General features: G+C 44.8%; 1 protein-coding gene across 3 annotated transcripts in view; it reads left to right on the top strand.

The window, feature by feature from the left end:
* Positions 1-20,749, top strand: part of FBXO33 (F-box protein 33) — a 34,362-nt gene extending 13,613 nt beyond the window's left edge. Inside the window, exons 2-5 of one of the 3 annotated variants that reach the window (XR_013269943.1) lie at positions 955-1,065; positions 4,556-5,241; positions 16,477-16,826; positions 19,507-20,749. Coding sequence is in view for 2 of the 3 variants with exons in the window: in XM_077466722.1 (XP_077322848.1) it covers positions 955-1,065; positions 4,556-5,241; positions 16,477-16,740; positions 19,507-19,526 (1,081 nt within the window). In the remaining variant the exon portion in view is untranslated. Of the gene's footprint in view, positions 1-954; positions 1,066-4,555; positions 5,242-16,476; positions 16,891-19,506 lie in introns of those variants that run through there. The other 2 variants (XM_077466722.1, XM_077466723.1) reach the window with 2 other exon arrangements.
* The last annotated feature ends 407 nt before the right edge of the window (positions 20,750-21,156 follow it).

Raw genomic sequence — 21,156 nt, 5'->3', positions numbered from 1 at the left:
TTTTTTTCCCAGATCCTCAGAGAGTTCTTTGCCATGAGGTGCCACGTTGAACTTCCAGTGACCAGTATGAGAGAGTGAGAGCGATAACACCAAATTTAACACGCCTGCTCCCCAATTCACACCCAAGACCTTGTAACACTAACGAGTCACATGACATGGGGGGGTGGCTAATTTGGATATTTTCACTTAGGAGTGTATTCACTTTTATTGCCAGCGGTTTAGACATTAATGACTAAGTAATTTTCAGGGGACTGCAAAATTTACACTGTTGTACAAGCTGTACACTCACTACTTTACATTGTAGCAAAGTGTAATTTCTTCAGTGTTGTCACATGAAGAGATAGAATAAAATATTTACAAAAATGCAAAGGGGTGTACTCACTTTTGTGAGATACTGTGTGTGTTTTGGGGGTTCAAAGTAATTTTCTAGCAAAAAATACAGATTTCTAACTTGTAAGCAACAAGTGTCAGAAAAGGGATTAGGCATAAAGGGGTTAATACAAGCAATATAAGTAGCTGGGTTTGACTCTTTGTGCAGTCTACTGTACAGCAGAGCTCAGAAAGGGGGAGGGAAAAGCAACATAATCAGTTGTGTAGTGAAAGGAGCATGCTGATAAAAGGGGAGAGTGTTTGAGAGATGAGTGCTGCTTCTCTTTTCACTGTTCAGTCACATGGTGGGACTGCGGAAGAGACCCCTGTAAGTGAAACTGCAGCAGAAAAAGGATGAGGTTCCAAATGGCAAATGCCAGCCCATCTAGACCTACTCCTCCAGACTGATGCCCGCTCATCAAGGTATTTTGTTTCCTGCATAACTCCTCCCAAGAGCCCGCCCGCTGCTCGCATCAGGGCTCCCCAGTCTTCCCTGCGTGTTGCTTGTGTGGCCTGGTATATGACGATGCAGACATTTCGGCGCTGGCATTCCTTATTGTGGTAACATGTTCTTTCCTCCTACAGGAACCTTCAGAAGCTGAGCCTTGTTGGAGACATCAGTATTTTGCAGCAGAATGGCGCCGTCACCAGCCCGTATTTAAATAGAGTGGATCCCGGGAGCAAGAAGGTCCGACAGTAAGTGTGTGTGTGTGTGCGCGCGCGCTGGGGGTATGACAGCCGGGTATACCGGCCCTAGAAATGAAGAAGCCAAAAGTCTCAATCATTAAATCCAATCAAAGCTATATAAAAGATACAAAAAATATATATTAAAAAAAAAAGTCCATATAAAACACTTGACGTTCTTGATGTCACCACAGTGTGTGAACAGAGTGCCCAACCACTGTATCTTAGACCTGCTTACCAGATAACCACCTGCCCTTTATGCTGGCTATAACCCAGCCATGGCCTTTAGCTTTGCAGATAACTGTAGCGTCGCAGGGAACGGAGCTCGGCGGCATTCTGGCACTGTGAATCGAGCGGAGGACAGCTGGATCGCACAGCGTGGAGGACATCGCTGGATTCAGGGGACAAGGTAAGTAACTCTCCCTGTGTCCTCCTTGCATCCAGCGGTGCGATCCCGAGTCTGGCTCGGGGTTACCGCTTGTGTTAGTAAAATCCCAACCTGAGCCAGACTCGGGATCACCGCTAGGAAGTTTAAGAATTTAGAGAACATCTGTAAAGAAGATGGGGACCAAAATCCCTCCTAAAATGTGTGCAAACCTGGTCACCAACTACAAGAAACGTCTGACCTCTGTGCTTGCCAACATGGGTTACTCCACCAACTATTAAGTCCATGTTTTGCCTGGGGATCAAATACTTATTTTACTTACTGAACTGCAACTCAATTTATAACATTTATGTGTTTATTTCTGGATTTTTGGTTGATATTCTGTCTCTATCATATAAAATACACCTATGATAAAAATTATAGACCAAAAAAAGGGGAAGCAATACAAATGGTGAGATAAGGGTTGTTGCACGCCCTCAATGAGAGTGAATAGAGATGAAATGTCCCCAAGGGGTTTTGTGTTGAGAACAAAAATTCAAATTGGAATAGAAAAAATATAAAGATCTTATTGAAGTATTGGCATACAATTGCATGAAAAAATATTAAAACATGAGCTCTGCAAGTAAGGCCATTTCACATACAAAAGGTAATACAACCGTACAGTTACATGAGTAACAGCATGATATATATATATATATATATATATATATATATATATATATATATATATATATATATATATATATATATATATATATATATATATATATATATATATATATTCATGCTGGTACATCCAGATGCGTTTCGACCTTTAAATCATAAAGGTCTTCTGGGGGAAAGGGGTACAAGAACGCTACAAAAAAAAGTGTTAAACAACGTGAGTCAATAGTTGCATATAAAAAAGAAAACAATATACAGTTTCAAGTTCATATTTACCACTGACGGCCGTATGAATAGCGTCCAAGGTGCCGTGCCCAGAGATTGCAAAAAGATCCAGGCTGCGCAGCCAGAGCCCCCGGACCACCACACAGGAGCAAGCGGCCTCTTGTAGGCCCCTTCACTGGCTTGTTGGATGGCTTTCTCTTGTGTGGTGATGTCTTTTAGACCCCTCCCCCAATCCCACCATAAAGAGTACCTGTCACTGCCTATTACTGTCACAGGGGATGTTTACTTTCCTTGTGACAGCAATAAGTGATTCAAATTGTTATTATTATTATTAAAATGGAAGTAAACCCTTCCAAACAACTTTGACCTACAGGTAAGCCTAGATTAAGGCTTACCTGTAGGTCCAAGTAATATCTCCTAAACCTATATGGTTTAGGAGATATTTGCCCGAAAATGGGCACCGCTGTCTACGGCGCATGCGCCGTAGACAGCGGCGCGCATGCGCACTAAATGCGGCAAGTCCAAGAATGGATTTGCCAAATTTGTCGACTCCCGTGCGCATGCGCGGGAGTGACGTCATCGCGGCCTCGCCGTATGACAGCGGCGGAGCTGCGAGGCGCGACTCCCGTGCGCATGCGCGGGAGTGACGTCATCGCGGCTTCGCCGCTGTCATTGGTCGGAGCTGCGAGACGCCACCAGCAAGATGGACGCGGCGGACTACAGGGATCAGCGGCGACTTCGCTGGCTCCTGTGTCAGGTAAGTGACACATAATGGGCTACTATGCGATGTGATGCGATGCGATGCATAGTAGTCCATTATGCTTTACCTTTGCAGGGAAAAAAAGAGGAAGTAAACCCATCAGAGTTTACTTCCTCTTTAAGCTACTGTGTTTAAACCCAAAAAAAGGGGGGGGGGGAGAAATATTAAGGGCCTCCATCCCTGCACGCTCACGCAGCAAAGAAAATGCATCCGTAAGTCATGCACGCAAATGTAAACGTTGTTCAAATCTCACATGTGAGGTATCGTTGGAGTAAGAGCAATACTTCTAGTGCTAGACCTCCTTACTCTTTGCGCAATTTTCAACCATAAAATGTTTGGTATCTATTTACTCGGCGTAACACCCTCCTTCACAATATACAAAAAAATTGTGCTAGCTTTACTGGTTTATTTTTAATTTAAAAAAGTGTTGTTGTTTTTTTTGTTTGTTTTTTTTCTAAAAAATTGCATTTTGAAAGACCGCTGCCCGAATATCGTGCGACATAAAATATTGCAGCGATATACTTATTTTTTTTTTTTTTTTTTTTAGCAAAGAATAAAAAAGGGGGTGTGTGTGTGTGTGTGTGTTTGGGGGTTCTAAGTAATTTTCTGGCAAAAAAAAAACAGATTTTAAAAAAGTGTCCAAAATGGGCTTGGCCAGGTGGGAAGGAATTAAAAAAGTACTTTTTTTTTTTTTTTTTTTTTTCCTTTTGAGTAGAATAAGGGAGGGTTATAACCTCCTATAAGGTTTATTTTTGTCCCGTTGGGGAGATTTCTCTTCACTTCCTGTCCCATAGCCAAAACAGGAAGTGACAGAAAATCCCTGCAACTTTAAAGGAATTCCTTGGCGGACCCTCAGATCACCAGAACTAGTGTCCCCACTGGATACTTCTATTACTTTTGCATTCTAATCCCTCTCCACTCCATCCAAAAAAAGGTTTTACCTTTTTAGTTCTACTTTAAGAGTTTGGGTGTATGTCGCTTCCCGGTTCTTACTGGGTTGGAGAGATCAGAAAACAGACATTCGCTGGTCTGTCCCGTCTACCCCGGCGGCAGCTGTCATGCTGATCCCAGGTCTGCAGATGGCAGCGTAGAGCCCCGGGAGACATGGAGGTTTGGGTGAAAGTTCCAGAGGTGTGTGGAAACAATCCTGACAGACAACCAGCTTGTCAGATATACACAATGGGGTTGGTTTACTTAACACTGGAGAGTGCAAAATCGGAAACCAGTTCGCTTTCTGGTTCTTTTGTTGGCACGGCTTAATAGAAGCTTATTGGCTGCCATGCAAAGCTACACCAGATTTTACACTCTCCAGATTTAGTAAATCAAACCCAACGTGTGTAAAACCCCCATTGCTGTTGCCGTATCCCATACGTCGGTGATAGTGACAGACATATGTCATACGTCAGCAGCGGGGGATCAGGGAAGATCTTTTGTCTGAAGGTCATTAAATTGGGGTTTTGTCATTGCAGGATCCAGCAGCTCTTCGAGGAGATTTTGGCGAACAGCCGGCAGTTGAAGTGGCTGTCCTGTGGGTTCATGCTGGAGATAGTCACCCCCACCTCCTTGGCCTCCCTGTCCAATCCAGTCGCCAGCACCTTAGAACATGTCAGTTTATTGGATAACCACTCTCCCGCCAGCACCATCTTGATCACCGCCGTGGAGCTGGAGCGCTTTGTCAACCTGCGCTCCCTGGCCCTGGACTTCTGCGACTTCACAGCGGAAATGGCCAGGGTGTTGGCCAACAACAACCATGTGCCTTTGCATCGACTGTCCCTCCTGGTCCACAGCACTTCCTTGAAGAGCAAAACCCTCGACAAGATGCCGGACGATGAGGACTGGAAGGCCCTGACCCAGAACAGCACCAACCTCCGGGTCTACATGATGGCATTCGACGTCAAAAGCGATGACATGCTCCGGATCTTGAAGCCCAGCATACCGCTGGAGCGGATTCACTTCGACAGCTACATCACCTGCGTGTCCGGGGCTGTGGTAGACCTCATATCCCGGCAGTACGACGCATTCCTGACCCACTTCATCCTGATGAATGATGTCAATGATATGTCCGGCTTTCCAGATCTCAGCGACAATAGGAATGAAGATCCGTTGGTTCTGTTGGCTTGGAGGTGCATGCGGCTGTCCATGCTGGCTATCCACGGTGAGGAAAATACGGCTTACATTCAAAACAATGTGCATATATAAAAAATGCTCTTCAGCTACTTCCTTCCTGGTTTCTGGCCTGGAAAAATGATGTCCTACATCAGGGATATGCAATTAGCGGACCTCCAGCTGTTGCAGAACTAAAACTCCCATGAGGCATAGCAAGACTCTGACAGCCACAAGCATGACACGCAGAGGCATGATGGGACTTTTGCAACAGCTGGAGGTCCGAGAATTACAGATCCCTGTCCTACATCCTGAGAGTCTGCAGCTTCTATGGATGTAAACAATCTATGAATGGAGGCTGGGTAGATAAACGTCCGCCCCCTCCATTCATCGATCCCATTAAAAAAATGCAGGCAGAAGACTAGTCACCAGTATCCCCTGTGGTCTCCTTTTAGCTTTTCCCCATAACTGACTTGCCGTGCCTTGTTATGCAAGATCTAGTCTGTAAGGTGGGGGTGGCCATCTTGGTAGAGGCGGGGCTTTACCTCCTCATGTCAGAGCCTCCAGCAAGGAGAACAGTAAACGGCATAGTAGCGATATTGCCAAAACTCCTGAGACTGAGCAGTCCGAGGCAGGAGCACCTTAGATTTCACACGGCAGATATACAGCTATGAGGCTATTAATAATAATAATAATAATAATAGTATTCAATAGATAGATATCTATCTCTCGATAGATTATATATATATATATATATATATATATATATATATATCTATCCATAGATGGAGAGATATATCCATCGATGGAGAGATATATCCATCGATGGGGAGATAGAGATAGGGATATATCCCTATCTCCATCGAGAGATATATCCCTAACAGTTTGCGCAGCGTTTTACAACATGAGGGCAGACAGTACACTTACAATGCAAATCAATACAGAGGGATCGGAGGGCCCCGCTCGTTGGAGCTCACAATCTAGAAGGGAGGGTCAAGTGGAAACAAAAGGGTAATAACTGTGGGGGGGTGAGCTGATGGAGAAAATGAAACTACAGTTGTTAGGTGTGGTTAGGATGGGCTTCTCTCTGAAGAGAAGGGTTTTCAGGGATCGTCTAAAACAGGGATCCTCAAACTACGGCCCTCCAGCTGTTGCAGAACTACGCATCCCATGAGGCATTGTAAAACTCTGACATTCACAGACATGACTGGGCATGATGGGAATTGTAGTTCCTGAACAACTGGAGGGTCATAGTTTGAAGACCCCTGGTCTAAAAGCTAATAAAGTAGGAGATAAGCGGACAGATTGGATCAAAGAGGCTTTGGAAAAGTCCTGGAGGCAAGCATGGGAGGAGGTGATGAGGGTCTAGAGAGCAGGAGGTCTTGAGAGGAATGAAGAGAATGAGTAGGTTGGTATTTAGACTAGGCTAGTGGTGTAGCTGAGGGCCGAGTTGTGGACGGCTTTGTAAGTAGTTTGTTAGTATTTTGAATTGGTTGAGTGAGCGGAAGCCAGTGGAGGGATTGACAGAGACTGATGGCAGACACCGAGCGATTGGTAAGGATGAGTCTGGCAGCAACATTCATGATGGATTGAAGAGGTGATAGACTATGTAGAGGGAAGCCAATGAGAAGGGAGTTGCCGTAGTCGAGGCGAGAGATGATCAGCGAGTGAATTAAGAGCTTTGTTGTCATTGGTTAGAAAGGGGCATATTTTGTTGAGGGGGCAAGGTTTGGACAGTGATTGGACGTGGTGCTTAAAGGAGAGTTCAGAGTCCAGGACTACACCTAGAACCTTGGCTAGATGTTTTTCAGGGTGCTGTTTTGCAGGAAGAAAAAAAAAACAGCAAGATCGCCTGTCTGTGTCCAGCAGTGTTAATTTCGTCAACTAAAATGTTTTAGTTGACTAAATTAATACTATTTTAGTCTACTAAAATACGACTAAAACTAAAATGACATTTTAGTCAAGACTAACACTAAAGCTAAATTAAAATTTGACTTCAAAACTAACACTGGTTTGCAGTTCATGTTCATACCTCAATACCATAAATAAAACATTTGCTTCTTCACTCCAGCAGTATCTGAGTTTTTGGAAATGCGTGCAGACCACAGATACCAGGGTGCCGTGGCGAGGCTCTGTGGCTTACGCATACATTTGCAAATGCGTGCAGACAAAACCCCTGTGTGTCTATGGGGAAGTTTTTTTACCATTCTTCCAGAAGAGCATTTGTGAGGTCAGGCACTGATGTTGGATAAGAAGGCCTGGCTCGCAGTCTTCAATCTAATTCAATGCAAAAGGTAATCTGTCGGGTTGAGGTCAGTCATGTTCCTCCACCCCAAACTCGCTCATCCATGTCTTTAAGAACCTTGCTTTTTGCACTGGGCCAAATCATTTTGGTGGAGGGGGAATTATGGTGTGGGGTTGTTTTTCAGGGGTTGGGCTTGGCCCCTTAGTTCCAGTGAGGGGAACTCTTAAGGCGTCTGCATACCAAGACATTTTGGACAATTTCATGCTCCCAACTTTGTAGCAAGGTCCATAAAGACATGGGTGAGCGAGTTTGGGGTGGAGGAACATGACTGGCCTGCACAGAGTCCTGACCTCAACCCGATAGAACACCTTTGGGATGAATTAGAGCGGAGACTGCGAGCCAGGACGTCTCATGCAACATCAGTGCCTGCTCTCACAAATGCTCTTCTAGAAGAATGGTCAAACATTCCCATAGACAAGACACACTCCTAAACCTTGTGGACGGCCTTCCCAGAAGAGTTGAAGCTGTTATAGCTGCAAGGGGTGGGCCAACTTAATGTTGAACCCAACGGATTATGATGTGGGGTTGTTTTTCTGGGGTTGGCCTTGGCCTCCTAGTTCCAGTGAAGGGAACTCTTAAGGCGTCAGCATACCAAGACATTTTGGACAATTTCATGCTCCGAACTTTCTGGAAATAGTTTGGGGGACGGCCCCTTCCTGTTCCAACATGACTGCACACCTATGTACAAAGGAAGGTCTATAAAGACATGGATGAGCGAGTTTGGGGTGGAGGGACTTGACTGGCCTTCACCCACTTCTGGAAGAATGATCAAACATTCCCATAGACACCCTCCTAAACCTTGTGGACGGCCTTCCCAGAAGAGTTGAAGCTGTTATAGCTGCAAAGGGTGGGCCAACTCAATAGTGAACCCTACAGACTAGGACTGGGGTGCCAATAAAGTTTGTATATGTGTACAGGCAGGCGTCCCAATACTTTTGGCAGTCTAGTGTATATGAGAGAAGAGTCAGAATTGGCCTGGGTGGGAAGTGGTTAAGACTTGACATGTTTGGTATCAATTTCCTTGACACAAGCTCGTCTTTTTACCAAAAAAGGATTTAATACACTAAACTTAATTTTACTGTATTTTTCCCTGAAAACATGCTATTGATAAATCGTTGTGCAAATCTTTCCCCCCCCCCCGAGAGGCGAGTGATGCAGGATTTAGTAGCGTGTGGGGGGAGGTGAAAGTTGTGTTTCCCCCCCCCCCTCTCTGCAGAGAGTTGCTGGGTGTTGGGTTGCATCATGAAGCGGCGTGGATACAGCTGCTGGGCTCAGGGTTCTCATTGTCTCCACTGGCAGCTGACCGCACATTATGCACAGAAAATGCTGTCTGTGTGCGATATTCTGCAGCACATACAAAAGGCTTTGTGACCTGAGATTGTGTATGGGGGTGGAAGAAGAAAGGAAAAAAAAAAAACCACCCCAACTAAACGTGAGTGTTAAAGCAGAACTCCGGGATCAGCAAATTACATCAGTCATGTGTCTTCTTCTGGAATCTTGGTGATATTTGTGTATTTCCTTCAGATCTGTGCAGTAATCCAGTGTGAGGCTTCCTTTTAATAAGACCGTCCACTGCTGATCTCTCCTTGTGCAGGGAGACTGGTCTTATCGCCACCCCCTTTTGCAGTGGGTGGGGCCTGCTGGGGTCCCCCCCCCCCCCCCCCAGCTCTGATTCCCCTCCTTCCTCCCCTTGTGTAGGGTGACCAGTCTCATCTCTGCCCCCTCCTGTAATTTTTCTGTGGTGGGTGGAGATTGCTGGGCCCCTCCCACAGCTCTTCCCTCTCTCCTTGGGCAGGGGGACAGGTCTTTTATCCACCACCCTGTAGTTTTCTGTAGTGGGTGGAGACTGCTCAGCCCCTCCCACAGCTCTATCCCCTTGTGCAGGGGGACTGGTCTCATCTCCGCCCCTTCTGCAGTGGAGGGGGCCTGCTGGGGTAACTACTAACATTTCTGCTTCATCTCCTTGTGCAGGGGGACTGGTCTTGTCTCTGTCCCTGCCTGTAGTTTTCTGTAGTGGGTGGAGGCTGCTGGACCCCTCCCACAGGTCTTCTCTCTACTTGTGTAGGGGGACTGGTCTTGTATCCACCCCCTTCCTGTAGTGGGAAGAGACTGCTCAGCCCCTCCCACGGCTCTTCTCTCTCCTTGTGTAGAAGGACTGGTCTTGTCTCTGCCCCTGCTTGTAGTTTTCTGTAGTGGGTGGAGACTGCTGGGCCCCTCCTACTGTTCTGTCTGAACAGACCATTTATAGCACAAGGGTGTCGTACTTTTTTTTTTTTTTTTATATAGCCTGTATGACAGGAGGAGGACTCTGGAGACTGGGAGTTGGGGACACTCGCTCCACATGTCTCCTCTCCTGTAGCAGCCAGCTAAACACACGGCGACGGGGCTGGGGATAACGTCAGTGGGCGTCAGGAAATGAGGGCGCCCCCGGCTCAGTGTGGAGAGGCAGGGTACTGCGCCTTTCATCTTTTCAGCTCCGTTCGGAAAGGCAGGGCACAGCGCAGCACCCCAAAATCTATTATGTCAGTCGCAGCATTGATGCCGAATCGTGATGCATTGATGCTGTGATTAAATTCAACACCCTAAGCTTTCATAGTATGGTCTTGTACCCTCAGCTACATTAACACTGGTCTTTGTCTTGCAGGGGAGCATGTCAGATCTTGGACACACGGGAAACCGTGTATATAAAAAGTATTTTTGGGCTAGATTGCAACTGTTAAAGTGGACCTTTATTCTCACAGGGATAATCCCGCCTCTCCTCCGTCCCTTATTTATTTTTATTTTTTTTCATAAGTCAGCCCCATCTCCCCAGTGCACCTCACATGCCTTAGGCAACAGACATGCACACTGCCCGCTGTGCCTCCTGGGATATGTATGTCTCATACCTCAGGAGGAAAGGGCAGGCCTGTCCGTGCCTCATTGTGAGGCATGCCGGCTGAACCGGGAAGAGCCGGTAGTATAGCGAGGTAACATGGCGGCGCGGTACCGGGCGCTGCCAGAAGAGAAGAGTCTCTTGGCTTAACAGTGCTGGATCTGCTGGGTGGGTATCAAAAGTTGGCAGAACCAACCATCAGGTAGGTAAGGCTTCATAAAAATAAGTGGGGGGGGGTTAAACGTTCCACTTTAATTCCAGACTCTGACCACATGGTCCACAAGCTTCTATACCTCCTATGCAAAGTTCCTATTTGATGTGCCTACAGTATTTGCAGCCTTTGAGCGTTTTTAGGCTCCAAGCCTCAAGTACTTAATGAACATTGCCACCCCTGAAAAATTGCTGGCTTTTGCCCTTGGCCAGCAGCAGTTCTTATTGACCTAGTTGTGTCACCTTTTTAAATCACATAATTACACATGCCACCTTAAAACTAGAGGATCCCATGGCTTCTGCCAGTGACGTTCCCGGCCTAAACTCTAGTCAGTAGGAGCAGGAATAGTACCTCATGCTCGGTGTCGGTGGGAGGAATAGTGCCCCATGCTCGGTGTCGGTGGGAGGAATAGTGCCCCATGCTCGGTGTCGGTGGGAGGAATAGTGCCCCATGCTTGGTGTCGGTGGCCCATGCTCGGTGTCGGTGGGAGGAATAGTTCCCCATGCTCGGTGTCGGTGGGAGGAATAGTGCCCCATGCTTGGTGTCGGTGGCCCATGCTCGGTGTCGGTGGGAGGAATAGTTCCCCATGCTCGGTGTCGGTGGGAGGAATAGTGCCCCATGCTTGGTGTCGGTGGCCCATGCTCGGTGTCGGTGGGAGGAATAGTTCCCCATGCTCGGTGTCGGTGGGAGGAATAGTGCCCCATGCTTGGTGTCGGTGGCCCATGCTCGGTGTCGGTGGGAGGAATAGTTCCCCATGCTTGGTGTCGGTGGGAGGAATGGTGCCCCATCATATAGTACCCCACTGAGGATTAGAGCTGCTTTCTACTCTTTCATTAAGAATTTTGTACAAGGTGTCTCCCATGTGGCTCACACATGACTTGGTGGGACCTGAATTTGGTTCATCTAGTACTTCAAAACTGCCTTCCAAAGTAAATCCCCCTTTCCACTCTTACACACAAGGTTTGGTTTCTTATTGCCATCTTTGCAAGGCATATATCTGGAGCCGTTCTTTCTTAAGGTGGTTTCAGCCAATTAAGTCAATCGGGAAATTGTCCTTCTGTGCCTCTATCTGACTCCAATTCATCAGAAGCTCTCCCTGCATTGCCTGAATGTAGAGAAACACTGACTGCTTGCTGCTGTTTCTTGAGCTTACCGTTGTAACCGACCTGCCCGAGAAACGATCCGACCATAGAGGTTTCCAGAGACCAGATTGTCTCTTATCGCCTCTATGGTCTTGGAGGCCCAAAGCAATGTCATGGCGTCCTTTCTGGTCCAGGACGGAAGTATACATTTTGCTTCAATACATCTTTTATTTTATTTTTTGCGTTTTTTTTTAAAGGTCGGTTTGACCCCAGATCTCTGTATAAAGAGGACCTGTCATCCTTATTTCTATTACAAGGGTTGTTTTATATTCTTTAGGAATAAAAGTGATCAAAGAAATAAAAACGTAAAGTGCTCCTACGCAGAAGAGAACGCATACGCAAGTCGCGCACACATGTGTAAATGGTGTTCACACGTGAGGTATCACGGCAAATGTTAGAGCGAGATAAATCTAGCCATAGACCACCTCTGTAACTCTTAACGGGTAACCTGTAAAGATGTCCAAAGTGTTGTCTATGGAGATTAAGTATTGTAGTTGCCACTCCACAAGGGTGCGCAATTTTAAAGTGTTGGGTATCTATTTACTTGGCGTAACATCATCTTTTATATTCCACAAAAAAAAGGGTTACATACAGTGTTTTTTTTTTTGTTTTTCTTGCATTCAATTAAAGTGTATTTACTCCCCAAAAACTGTTTGAAAAAGCTGCTGCACAAATAATAAATTAATTTAAAAAAAAATAATAATATAGATAGATATATATATATATATATATATATATATATATATATATATATATATATATATATAAATGTTTTATTATTTGTGCAGCAGCTTTTTATGTAACCCTTTTTTATATATCAGAGCTTTTTATTTTTTTATTTTTATTTTTTCCCCTCAAACAATAGGTGCAGGAACTTAACCACTATACCACCACCATTATATTTTGTAAAAATCATTCACAATCCAATTACTAAAACAGCGCTTAAGAACTGATATTAGTCCAATATTGATAATGTGTAGTCTTCCATACACCGTCCAAATGAAATATGGTGTATAGCAGAGTGAGAAACGGTTCAAGCGTGGAGTTTGTTAAACACGTAGACCTCAGGATAAAAATCGAAAAGTGCACCTGTCACCCGATATTACAGTCCACCACGTGTTGCACACTCCCCATAGGGTGCCTATTTACCCAGAAAAATCTGGCAAGCTTGACCCCTATGGGGAGTGTAGGAAAACGGTGTTCAAACCATGAGTAAGGACTTCAAAATTGCTCCCGCTCATGGGATGGCGACAAACTTTTACCCTTAATCTCCATAGGTGACATTTAAATTCTACAGGTTGCATGTTTTGAGTTAGAGGAGGTCTAGGGCTAGACTTGCTCTCGCTCTACCGATCGCGGCGATACCTCACATGTGTGGTTTGAACAGTTTTCATATGCGTGCGCTACTCACAGATGCGTTCGCTTCTGCACGCGCGCTCGACGGGACAGGGCCATTTAAAAAAAAAACATTTATTTTTTAAAATTTATTTTACCTTTTTTATTTTTATACTGTTTAAAAAATAAAATAAAACATTGTCACTTTTATTCCTATTACAAGGAATGCAAATATCCTTGTAATAGAAAAAAAAGCATGGCAGGACCCCTTGAATATGAGATCTGGAGTGAAAAAGACCTCAAATCTCATATTTACACTAAAATGCAATAAAGAAAAAATAAATTTGTCATTTAAATAAAATTAACGGGGGAAAAAAAAGGCCCTTTTAAGAGCTATGGGTAGAATGATGTTTTGACGTCGCTTCCGCCCTGCATTGTCACCATACACAGCCACGGAAAGGAACCCGATTGCTTCCGCCACTGCTGATGGCTCCGGTAAGCGGCGGAGGGTGCTGGATCGCGGCAGGAGGGGGGGCCCTATCTGCTGCCGATAAAAGTGATCTTGCGGCGAATCCGCCACAGAGACCACTTTTATCTTGTACCGGACCGCCGGCCGAACACGGTGATACCGGGGTTATGGCAGCTAGCTCCTGTCATAACAAACAATATCCATCCTCAAAGTCAGGATGTACATCGGCGTGCGGCGGTCCGGAAGTGGTTGCCCACTTAAGCCCCGGACCATTTTGCTGGCCAAAGACCAGAGCACTTTTTGCAATTTGGCACTGTCACTTTAACTGACAATTGCGTGGTTGTGCGACGTGGCTCCCAAACAAAACTGACATCCATATTTTTTTTTTTTTTTTTTTTACCCACAAATATAGCTTTCTTTTGGTGGTATTTGATCACCTCCTGCAGTTTTTTTATTTTTGCGCTATAAACAAAAAGCGCCAATTTTGAATAAAACACATTATTTTTTACATTTTTCTACAATAAATATCCCCAAAACATATAAAAATAAAAATGTTTTCCTCAGTTTAGGCCAATACGTATTCTTCTACATATTTTTGGTAAAAAAAAAAAAAAAAAATTGCAATAAGTGTTTGGTTTGAGCAAAGGTTATAGTTTCTACAAAATAGGGGCTAGTTTTATTGCATTTTGATTAATTTTATTTTTTTACTAGTAATGGCGGTGATCAGTGATTTTTATTGTGACTGCGACATTATTGTGGACACGTCAGACATTTTTGACACATTTGTGGGTCCATTGTCATTTATACAGAAATCGGTGCTATACAAATGCACTGATTCCTGTGTAAATGACACTGGCAGTGAAGGGGTTAACCATTAGATGGCAGCGTAGGGGTTAAGTGTGTCATGGGGCGTTTCTAAATGGGGGGGCGCGTGGCCATGTATGACATGTCACTGATCTCTGCTCCGATCACAGGGAACAGAGATCAGTGACACTGTCACTAGGCAGAATGGGGGGATGCTTGTTTACATTTAGCATCTCCCCATGAGACGATCGCGGGTATCCCTGCGTCGATTCAGTCTGCAGGACCCACAATCTGACTCACGGAGGTCCCGACCGGCGCACGGCACCAAATTTTAAAGGGACGTACCTGTACACTCATTTGCCTGTCCGTGCCATTCTGCCAACGTATATCGGTGTGCGCTGGTCGGCAATTGCTTAAAGCATGAAACGGTTTCTTTATTTTTTCTCAAAAAAGTATTCGAAAAATTGCTGCGCAAACACCGTGCAAGATAAAAAAAAAGTTGCAATGACTGCCATTAGAGCTGCACGATTCTGGCCAAAATGAGAAACGCAATTTTTTTTTTTTGCTTAGAATAAGAAGATCACACACACACCTCAATTCTCGCAACGTAAAATCTTTCAATTATACCAAAAAAAAAAAGGGCTAACTTTACTGGTTAGTTTTTTTTTTTTTTTTAGTTCTTAATTTTAAAGTATTTTTTTCCAAAAAAATTGCATTTGAAAGACCGCTACGCAAATACAATGCTACATAAAATATTGCAACAACCACCATTTTATTTTCTAGGGTGTCTACTAAAAAAATATATATAGCGTTTGGGGGTTCTAAGTAATTTTCTAGCAAAAAAAAAAATTTATTTTGAAACCACCAAGTGTCACAAAATGCTTAAGGGCCGGTTCACACAGGGGGCGACACGAGGCGACACGACTTGCCGTGCCGCGATCTGACAAGTCGCGCTCCGTTCTGTACAATGGAACCGTTCTAAGAGGAGCGACTCGAGTCGCTCCGTCTTAGAAAAAAGGTTCCTGTACTACTTTTGGGCGACCTCGGGGCGACTTGCATTGACTTCTATACAGAAGTCATTTGCAAGTCGCCGCTGAGGTCGCGGCGAGGCAAGTCGTGTCGCCTCGCATCGCCCCCAGTGTGAACCGGCCCTTAGTGTTTGAGTTGTTAAACTTTTTTCACTTGCACACAAAGTCTTTGCCATTGACAAATTGTTAGTGTTTATACTTAAAGAGGAGCTGCACCTTAAAAAAAAAAATATTAAAAGCCAGCAGCTACTAATATTGCAGCTGCTGACTAATTTTAATAAAATCACACTTACCTGTCCCAGGGTCCAGCGATGTCGGCGGCAGATGACGAGCGATCGCTCATCTCGCTGCTGCCACCGCCGCCACCATCCTCTGTCAGGGAATCGGGAAGTGAAGCATGACGGCTTCACTGCCCGGTTCCCTACTGCGCACGCACGAGTCGCGCTGCGAGTCTCTCATGGTCCCCCGCTGTGTCTCCGGGAACTGTGTGTTTCCCAGAACACAACGGGGGGGGGGGGGGGGGGGGCGTCTGCGGCGGTCTGGCCGGAAGTGGGTGCATTATCCAGGTAACTGCACCCCCCTCCCCCCTGAAAGGTGCCGATTGTGGCACCGGAGGGGGGGGGGGGAAGGGATCAGATTAGCGGAACTTCCCCTTTAGGGTGAAGAACCGCTTTAAGTTCAACTGATAAGAAAATGTTTTGATTCCTGGCAGACTTGCCCAGTTTTTCTCTCCTTTCTGTTGATGGCTGTGGCTTCAGAAGAACAGAGAGAATTCTTAGAAAGAATTGTGAAACACTTTAGTCAAGATCGGGATAACGATTCTTGACGATTAATTGTGCAGGTCTAATTGCCATTGAATTCTTCAGGGTCTTTGCTAAAAAAAACTAACAAAAAAAAAAGACATATATATATGTTTGGGGGTTCTATGTAATTATCTAGCACAAGAATGAGGAATTTTACACATAGGAGAGAAATGTCAGAATTGGCCTGGATGGGAAGTGGTTAAACTTGTAAGCAAAAAGTGCCAGAAAAGGTCTGGTCGGCAGGTGGATAATATTGGTGAAATAACATGTCGTCATCTCCTTCTTCTTTTTTTTTTTTTTTCTTCTTCTTTCCCACAGGCTACACCGTATGGGCACACAACCTCATAGCAATCGCTCGTCTTCGGGGGCCAGACCTAAAAGTACTGGAGGTCACAGAGGAGAGCATAGACTTTGACCAAAGCGAGCTGGCCGACCAAGATGTGGATCCAGTGCACAACCTGATAGAACAGGTATCGATTGGATTAGCACGACCTTGGCAGGCGGTCATGGACATTGAACTGCTCAGCGTCTTCACCGAACCGGCTCGGCACTTTTACAGAGAGATGCAAAACTTCAGCGAAGGCATTTAGCATTTTTTTTTTATTCTCCTAGAAGTTTCCTGTGGTTACAATATGCAAATAGGGTCTTCTAATGTTTCCTCCAGTAGAGTGAGTTAACCCTTTTTGTGCTGTGTTTAATCAGTATTAGCTATATAAAAATTGTATGTGTGTATCTACTTCTTGATGAAAAGAAGAAAAAAAAAAAAAAGAAAAGGAAAGTCGGATATTTTGGTAATGAAGTCGAACGTGACAGTGTTCAGGGCTTTCACGGTTAAAAGTGCTTCTCTGGGGGAGGGGAGGATGTTCTTGGTCTTCTTTAGACCTTCTCTAGTCTACAGGATCTTCAGCACCAGAAATTTGGTGCAATGACAAACAAGAGCACTTAATGGGCTTTAGGGACTTCCTTGTGTGTCTTGTGTACGACTGCTTTGTTTATCAGACCAACGTTTGGGGGGGGGGGGGTAGGGGGGGCGCTAGTTTCAATAGATGAAGTTTGCCTCGCTTTGTGTATATGAACTGCATTGCTAGCAAGGCCTAGTGACTTAAAAAGACTCTTTAAGAAAAACCTACAAAAGGGTTTCTTCCTCAGGTTGCTAACTTTTTGGTATTTGTGCTTTCTTTGTTTACCAAGTAGCTTTGCATTGTGTGCTTTTATTTTTTTTTTTTTTTTTTTTTTTTTCCTTTTCTCCTTTTTTTTTTTTTCTCTTTTTTTTTTTTTTTTTTTTGTCCTTCCCCCGAATGCTGTGCATGGACGCCAAAATAATTTTATTTTTTAAGTACTGGTGTGCCAGTGAGTGTTAAACGCACAGTCTCGTGTTCTAGAATTGTGCTTTTTACTTGGTAAAGAAAATGTTAAGCTGATAGATGTGTATATATTATTAGTATTTTTTTTTTTTTTTTTTTATGATGATGAAAGTTCTAAAAGGTCAAATGGAGTACTGTGTGTTTAGGCTTCGTTCACACGGGCTTCAGCTTGTCTAAGGGCAAGGTAACAGCGTTTTGCAGAGCTTTCAGCCAGCTTTAAGCAGCTTTGGTTGGCTTCGGTAGGCTACAGCACTACTTGAACCTCTGCCTACTATGCAAAGTGTGACTCGGAGATGCTGCACTCCTAAACAGCCCATGTACTAGTTCAGTAGACTAGTACGTCGGGCACTAAAGTAAACTAAGTTAGCGCGTCGGCCGCCTTGGAGTGTGGCATCTCCCGAGTTGCACTTTAATCAGTAGGCTAGGATGGGCACTTCAGACCCTGGCACCCGAGAGTGCTGGGTCACCGGAGCGGGTTGGATGGGCACTTGGAGCGGCACACTAATAAACTAAATCAGTCACTACTTGAACCTTGATTAAAGTAGAATTCCAGACTAAACTAGTTTTAAAAATGTTGTCCTATGCTTACTAACCTGTGTAAATAAGATGTATGTGCTATTTTTCAGCCTGCCCTTGTCCGGTCACATAATCCCCTGTGTCAACCAGCACTGGCTGCAGGGAAGAAGAGAGCTCAACAGCAGCTGGGAAATCCAGGAGTGATTGTCACCCATAAACTTCCTTGTTGCAATGGTTGTCATTGTTCCCTCCTCCTTTCCTCTGTAGCTGCTGCTGGCTGACACAAGGGAGCAGGATCACATGACCTTGTCCCAATGGTTGTTGGAGCTTGCTCCCTCTCCCCTGTACCTGCTGCTGACAAACACAGGGGAGCTAGATCGCGTTACCTTGTCCCAGCGGTTGTTGGTGCGCCCTCTTCTCCCCTGCAGCTGCTGGCTGACACAAGGGAGCAGGATCACATGACCTTGTCCCAATGGTTGTTGGAGCTTGCTCCCTCTCCCCTGTACCTGCTGCTGACAAACACAGGGGAGCTAGATCGCGTTACCTTGTCCCAGCGGTTGTTGGTGCACCCTCTTCTCCCCTGCAGCTGCTGGCTGACATAAGGGAGCCGGATCACATGACTTTATCAAAATAGTCGCCGGTGCTCCATCCTCTCCCCTGCAGCTGCTGCTGGCTGACACAGGGGAGCTAGATCACGTGACTCAATCGGAGAGGGCTGAAAATAGGTAAGTATATACATCTTTTACACTGGTTAGTCAACATTGGTATTAGTCGGGTGGAGGGGGGAATTTTAAGACTAGTTGGAGGTTGGTTGTTTTTTTTTTTTTTTTTTTTTTTTTGGGCTGGAATTCTACATTAAATCAGCTTGTTTTAAAGCACCTGCCAGCCCTCGAAATGCTAGAGTGGAAGCCCCCTAAAATGTAGGTTTTATTTACAAGCTTGCTGAAAGTTTTTTTAGCTAGACTCATTGTACGCCAATGGGTGCTCCAACCTGTGGCCCTCCAGCTTTTTACGGGACTACAAGTCCCATAATGCCTCTGCCCTTTGGGGAGTCGTGCTTGTAATGGTCAGCGGCTTGGAATGCCCCCATGGGACTTGTAGTTCTGCAACAGCTGACCGAGCACCCATGTTGTAGGCCAGGGGGTAGGCAACTTGGGGCCCTCCAGCTGTTGTGGAACTACATTTCACACGAGGCATTGCAAGGCTGGCCGTTACAATTACTTCCAGAGGCATGATGGGACTTGTAGTTCTGTAACAGCTGGAGGGCCCCAGGTTGCCTACCCCAGGTGTAGGCAAAGTTGTGCGTGAACAAGACCTTATTTTTTTTTTTTTTCTGAAACTGTCACTTTTTTTGTACTGAACTAATGTTATCAACTTTTCTTTCCTTTTTTTTTTTTTTTTTCTTTTTTCTTTTTTTAAATAAGTGTTTAGTGTATGAAGCATTATCTTTTTTTTTTTTTTATTTCAGTTAACCGAATGCGTCTTTAGAGAGCACCAGCGTGCTTTTAGTCGTGAGATCCCTGACAACCAAGTCACCGGATTTTTCTCTGTCAGCGCCTGTTTTCAGCTGCCAAAGAATAGAGTATAAAAACTTTTAAAAGAAGTGCCCACATACTGGCAGGGGGGAGGTCGGCCGCCGTCCGGGCCGACCGCGATACTGCTGGATTGTAATATAATAAAAAAAAAAAAGTCGGTTTTCGACTTTTGGTTCGCAGCTGTGCTGTGGTTTCAGTGACGGAATACAGACACCTCAAAACTCTTTAATAAGAACACACACACACCTGTTTCACTGTGACTAGCGAATGTAAAGAGATAACAAAATCGTGATATCGCTGGTGAAAGCTGCTATAGTGCATAAAAGCGAGTAAAGAAAAAAAAAGAAACATTCCACAAAGTTTGTTTTAATATCTTGTTCTATCTAGGCGGCTTCAAAAGCCAGCTAGTATCGGGGCAACCGAGGTAGGGAACGTGGTCTCTGTGAGACTTCCATCTGAACCCCAGTTTTAAGTGGTACGAATGTTGTGCATTTATCAATTAAAAAAAAAACAAAAACCATGGACAGTCTGCAATAATATATCACATAAAGCTAACAAGCGGCCGACGTTGGTTACCCAGCAGTGCTGAGGACTGGCCGCCAACTCTGTGAGAGCTTTTTCGGGGAATCCATTTATGCAACAGATGTCCTGATGATAAGATTCTATTTATGGGTTAAAGTTTATATGTGTTTTACAAAATGGTTTTACCATCTTATATTAAATAAAATGGAAAAAAAAAAAACGCTCTTTGACAGGTGTGCACTGTTTTGTCTCCAGTGAACACATACCATGCTGATTTAAAAATTTTATACGTACATCGGTATAGAACCAGGGAAAATCGATGGCTGCGCTAGCTGCCGGAGGGACTGCAATCTCAGCAAGAGCCTGCTGAGAACAGTTCTTTTGCCCGCTAGGTCAGAGTAAGCTTTGCCCCGTTCCTGGAATTTAGAGGATCCACTGGCACAGTGTGGAAAAGGGGTGACATGCCAGATGTGGTGATATTTTATCTTTATAAATGCAATCAAATGAAAAAAAAAAAAAACAGGGGAAAATTTTTGGGAACTCCTGACAGAATACAAGAAAGCCAGCTGAATGTTAGCAATGACTGATGTTTGGTTTATGTTAAATGTATATTCTTTTAATCAATGAATAAAGCATTGAAATACCAAGCAGAAAGTACTTTTTTCTTTTGTTAATGAGGGGATTATTATTATTATTATTATACAGGATTTATATAGTGCCAACAGTCGGGTGCAGGACAAGGGGCGGCTGCCCTGGGCGCAATGGCTTATTGCTGGGATGTGGGCGCCCTGACCCTTACTTTAACGCAGCGGTCTGCAAACTTTTCAAGCAAAGGTCCAGTTTATTGTCTTTCGGACTTTTGGAGGGCCAGATTGTGGCCAGCAGGGGGCAATAGATGCAATGGGCCCAGCATCAGTGAAAATAAATATGGCCCCAGGGGTTTGGTGGTCAATAGGAGGAGTAGTATACTATCAATGGTATCGGTGGAAGATCTAGTGCCCCATTGTTGGTGTCAGTAGGAGGAATATTTCCTCATATCAGTGGGAGGAATAACCTAAAGG

The sequence above is a fragment of the Lithobates pipiens genome, unplaced genomic scaffold (assembly GCF_037356315.1).
Source record: "Lithobates pipiens isolate NorthernLeopardFrog02 unplaced genomic scaffold, aLitPip1_a1.2 Scaffold_37, whole genome shotgun sequence".
In the NCBI taxonomy this organism is placed as follows: domain Eukaryota; kingdom Metazoa; phylum Chordata; class Amphibia; order Anura; family Ranidae; genus Lithobates; species Lithobates pipiens.
This window is presented reverse-complemented; position numbering and strand designations above follow the sequence as displayed.